The following is a 4,317-nucleotide window of genomic DNA, read 5'->3' on the forward strand; positions in this document are numbered from 1 at the left end:
CGCTCCCTCAGCACTGACCCTCCGACAGTGCGGCGCTCCCTCAGCACTGACCCTCCGACAGTGCAACGCTCCCTCAGCACTGACCCTCCGACAGTGCAGCGCTCCCTCAGCACTGACCCTCCGACAGTGCGGCATCCCTCAGCACTGACCCTCCGACAGTGCGGCGCTCCCTCAGCACTGACTCTCTGTCACAGAGTCAAAGAAATATACAGAGAAACATACTGTACACATGTAAATACATACAGCCAGAGACATAAGCGTGCACTCACACAATCCCACACACAGCGAAACAGACACAAGGAGACCCAATCTCTCTCTTGTACACAACGGAGACAGAAAGGAAAATTTGAAATTGTTGTGCTTAGCTGTCAAGTGTCCCAAATTTACAACAATGACAGTTGTTCACAAATACATCACTGGCCTGTGACATCCTGAGGATGTGAAAGGTGCTACCAAAAGACAAGATCTTCCTTGTACTCTCAGAATTTCCTCAAACCACCCATTGCCTTCATTATCACTCACCAATCGACCCAATGACATGTCTGCTCTGTAACAGCTGCTATGACACTGTAATGGGATCACCTTTGGGCACCATAGAGTCATAGAGATGTACAGCATGGAAACAGATCCTTTGGTCGAACATGTCCATGCCGACCATATCCTCAGCTCTAGGTGTCCGAACTTAATACTCCTCACTATTATACACAGCTCCCAGAAACATCCATCCCTGAAATTATTTCCTAAAGAAGTTGTAGATGTCTTGCTCATCCCTAGTTGCCCTGGAGAAGGTGGGAGTGAGCTGTCTTCTTGAACCATTGCAGTCCACCTGATTGACCCACAATGTCCTTAGGGATGGAATTCCAGGATTTTGACCCAGCGACACTGAAGGAACGGCAATATATTTCCAAGTCAGGATGGTGAGTGGTTTGGAGGAGAACTTGGAGGGGTGTTCCCATGTATCTGCTGGACATGACCGTGGGTTTGGAAGGTGCTGTTACCAGTGGATCTGCACACCAGTAGGTCACCAGGCCAGGAGATCACTATACTGGTAGATCACCATGCCAGTAGATTGCCACACCAATAAATCGCTGGTGGATCACTACACTAGTGGATCACTACACTAGTAGATCACTGTGCTGGGAGATCACTGCATTGGCAGTTACTGCGCCAACAGATTGCTGCACCAGTAGATCACCACGCTGGGGTTCAATGTAAATATAAACAGTTGTAAAGCGGCAGTCCTCATAGTAGTACAACAACAACAACCTGCAGAATCCCCATTTTGCTATAATAAAGGGTCATCAATCTTTGAGGAGCAAGGGCTTAGGGACTCAGCACCATCAACATGTATAAACAACCCCAACAGAGGCATGGGATTGAGGGTGATTTAGCAGTTTGGATCAGAAATTGGCTAGCTGAAAGAAGACAGAGGGTGGTGGCTGATGGAAAATGTTTATCCTGGAGTTCAGTTGCTTGTGGTGTACCACAAGGATCTGTTTTGGCACACTGCTGTTTATCATTTTTATAAACGTCCTGGATGAGGGTGTAGAAGGACGGGTTAGTAAATTTGCAGATGACACTGAGGTCGGTGGATAGTGCAGAAGGATGTTGTAGGTTACAGAAAGACATAGATAAGCTGCAGAGCTGGGCTGAGAGGTGGCAAATGGAGCTTAATGTGGAAAAGTGTGAGGTGATTGACTTTGGAAGGAGCAACAGGAATGCAGAGTACTGGGCTACTGGTAAGATTCTTGGTAGTGTAGATGAGCACAGAGATCTCTATGTCCATGTGCACAGATACCTGAAAGTTGCCACCCGGGTTGACAGGGTTGTTAAGAAGGCATACAGTGTGTTAGCTTTTATTAGTACAGGGATTGAGTTTCGGAGCCATGAGGTCATGCTGCAGCTGTACAAAGCTCTGGTGTGGCTGCACTTGGAGTATTGTGTACAGTTCTGGTCACCACATCATAGGAAGGATGTGGAAGCATTGGAAAGGGTTCAGATGAGAGTTACGAGGATGTTGCCTGGTATGAAAGGAAGGTCTTATGAGGAATGGCTGAGGGACTTGAGACTGTTTTTGTTAGAGAGAAGGCGGCCGAGAGGTGCCTTAATTGAGACATACAAGATAATCAGAGGGTTGGATAGGGTGGACAGTGAGAGCCTTTTTCCTCGGATGGTGATGACTAGCCCAAGGGGGCGTAGCTTTAAATTGAGGGGTGATAGGTATGGGACAGATGTCAGAGGTAGTTTCTTTACTCCGAGAGTAGTAGGAGTGTGGAACGCACTGCCTGCAACAGTAGTAGACTCACCAGGTTTGGTGGCATTTAAATGGACGAGAATGGAATAGTGTAGGTTAGATGGGCTTCAGACTGGTTTCACAGGTTGACACAACATTGAGGTCCGAAAGGCCTGTATTGCGCTGTAATGTTCTACATCTGTTTAACAGAACCAACTGGGATTGGGATTCATGGATGAGTAGAGGAGCTGGGACAAGGTGCAGAGAGAAGATCAGGACAGAACACTGGCGATCGGTTACTTACTTTGGGGGCCATCCTTTCCACTTCACAAAATATTCCACTCTACCCTGTCAATCAAACAGAAAACAAAGTGTCATCAGGTGGGTACAGTACACAGCACAGCTCATTCACAGCACCGCTCATACACACAGAGTGCGCACACACACACGGAGCGTGCACACACACACGGAGCATGCACACACACACGGAGCACGTGCACACCCACACAGAGCGTGCTCACACCCAGAGACCTAGCCAGCACACACACTATCACTACAGCCTGTAGCTGACGCCTTTCACCCACATTCACCGTGCGTTTCACAGAAAGGCAGCCTCCAGCCAGCTGGCCACAGTTCACAGTTACCTCCCTCAAAGATGTGATGTTGTGTGAACTGAGAGTCAGGAGACTTCATACTGATCACAGGCCAGATTGCTAAATGGAGGAATATTAAACTGGTACAATCCTGGAAAGAAACGTGGCACATGCACACACTACCTAACTCCATGCTGTCTCTGTCCTGGGAGTGTTTGATGTGGGACAGTGTAGAGAAAGCTTTATTCTGTATCTAACCCCATGCTGTCCCTGTCCCTGGGAGTGTTTGATGTGGGACAGTGTAGAGAGAGCTTTACTCTGTATCTAACCCCATGCTGTCCCTATCCCTGGGAGTGTTTGATGTGGGACAGTGTAGAGGGAACTTTACTCTATATCTAACCGTGTCAACCCAATCTTGGCTGTATTTCTAATAATATTATCAATTTAGACTGTTTATGCTGTGCACATGTCTGAAGGAAATCAGGGAGTTTGGAAATTAAGATTGTTTTAATTCTGTCAGAGATGTGGGTGTCACAGGCAAAGACAGGATTTTCTGCCCATAGTTGCCCTTGAACTGTGCATCTTGAGGCCATTTGAAAGGGGAGTGAGGAGTTAACCACAGTGCTATGGGTATGGAGTCACATGTAGAGCAGACCAGGATCGATGGCAGATTTCCATACCTAAAGCATATTAGTGAACAGGATTTCTTTGACAGCAATCAATGATAGATTTGTGTTCACCATCATTCAGACTTGGTGTTGTATTCCAGACTTTATAACTGGATCGACATTCACATTTCACCACCTAAATGTGAACCCACGTCCTCAGAGAATTAGCCCACAATCCTCAGGATTACCAGTGCAGTAACATGAGCACTTCAACACCAACTCCAAGACAGCATGGTGTTCCCTCAGCACTGACCCTCTGACAGTGTATCACTCCCTCAGCACTTACCCTCCGACAGTGCGGCACTCCCTCATCCCTCAGCACTGACCCTCCGACAGTGCGGCACTCCCTCAGCACTGACCCTCCGACAGTGCTGCACTCCCTCAGCGCTGACCCTCCGACAGTGCGGCACTCCCTCAGCGCTGACCCTCCGACAGTGCGGCACTCCCTCAGCGCTGACCCTCCGACAGTGCGGCACTCCCTCAGCGCTGACCCTCCGACAGTGCGGCACTCCCTCAGCGCTGACCCTCCGACAGTGCGGCACTCCCTCAGCGCTGACCCTCCGACAGTGCGGCACTCCCTCAGCGCTGACCCTCCGACAGTGCGGCACTCCCTCAGCGCTGACCCTCCGACAGTGCGGCACTCCCTCAGCGCTGACCCTCCGACAGTGCGGCACTCCCTCAGCGCTGACCCTCCGACAGTGCGGCACTCCCTCAGCGCTGACCCTCCGACAGTGCGGCACTCCCTCAGCGCTGACCCTCCGACAGTGCGGCACTCCCTCAGCGCTGACCCTCCGACAGTGCTGCACTCCCTCAGCGCTGACCC

General features: G+C 49.9%; 1 protein-coding gene across 1 annotated transcript in view; it reads right to left on the bottom strand.

The window, feature by feature from the left end:
* Nucleotides 1-4,317, bottom strand: part of cbx7b (chromobox homolog 7b) — an 18,611-nt gene that overhangs the window by 11,510 nt on the left and 2,784 nt on the right. Inside the window, exon 2 of the mRNA XM_043679462.1 lies at nucleotides 2,538-2,581. Coding sequence (XP_043535397.1) covers nucleotides 2,538-2,581 — 44 coding nt within the window. The remainder of the gene's footprint in view (nucleotides 1-2,537; nucleotides 2,582-4,317) is intronic.

Source organism: Chiloscyllium plagiosum, chromosome 39 (assembly GCF_004010195.1).
Source record: "Chiloscyllium plagiosum isolate BGI_BamShark_2017 chromosome 39, ASM401019v2, whole genome shotgun sequence".
Classification (NCBI taxonomy): Eukaryota; Metazoa; Chordata; class Chondrichthyes; order Orectolobiformes; family Hemiscylliidae; genus Chiloscyllium; species Chiloscyllium plagiosum.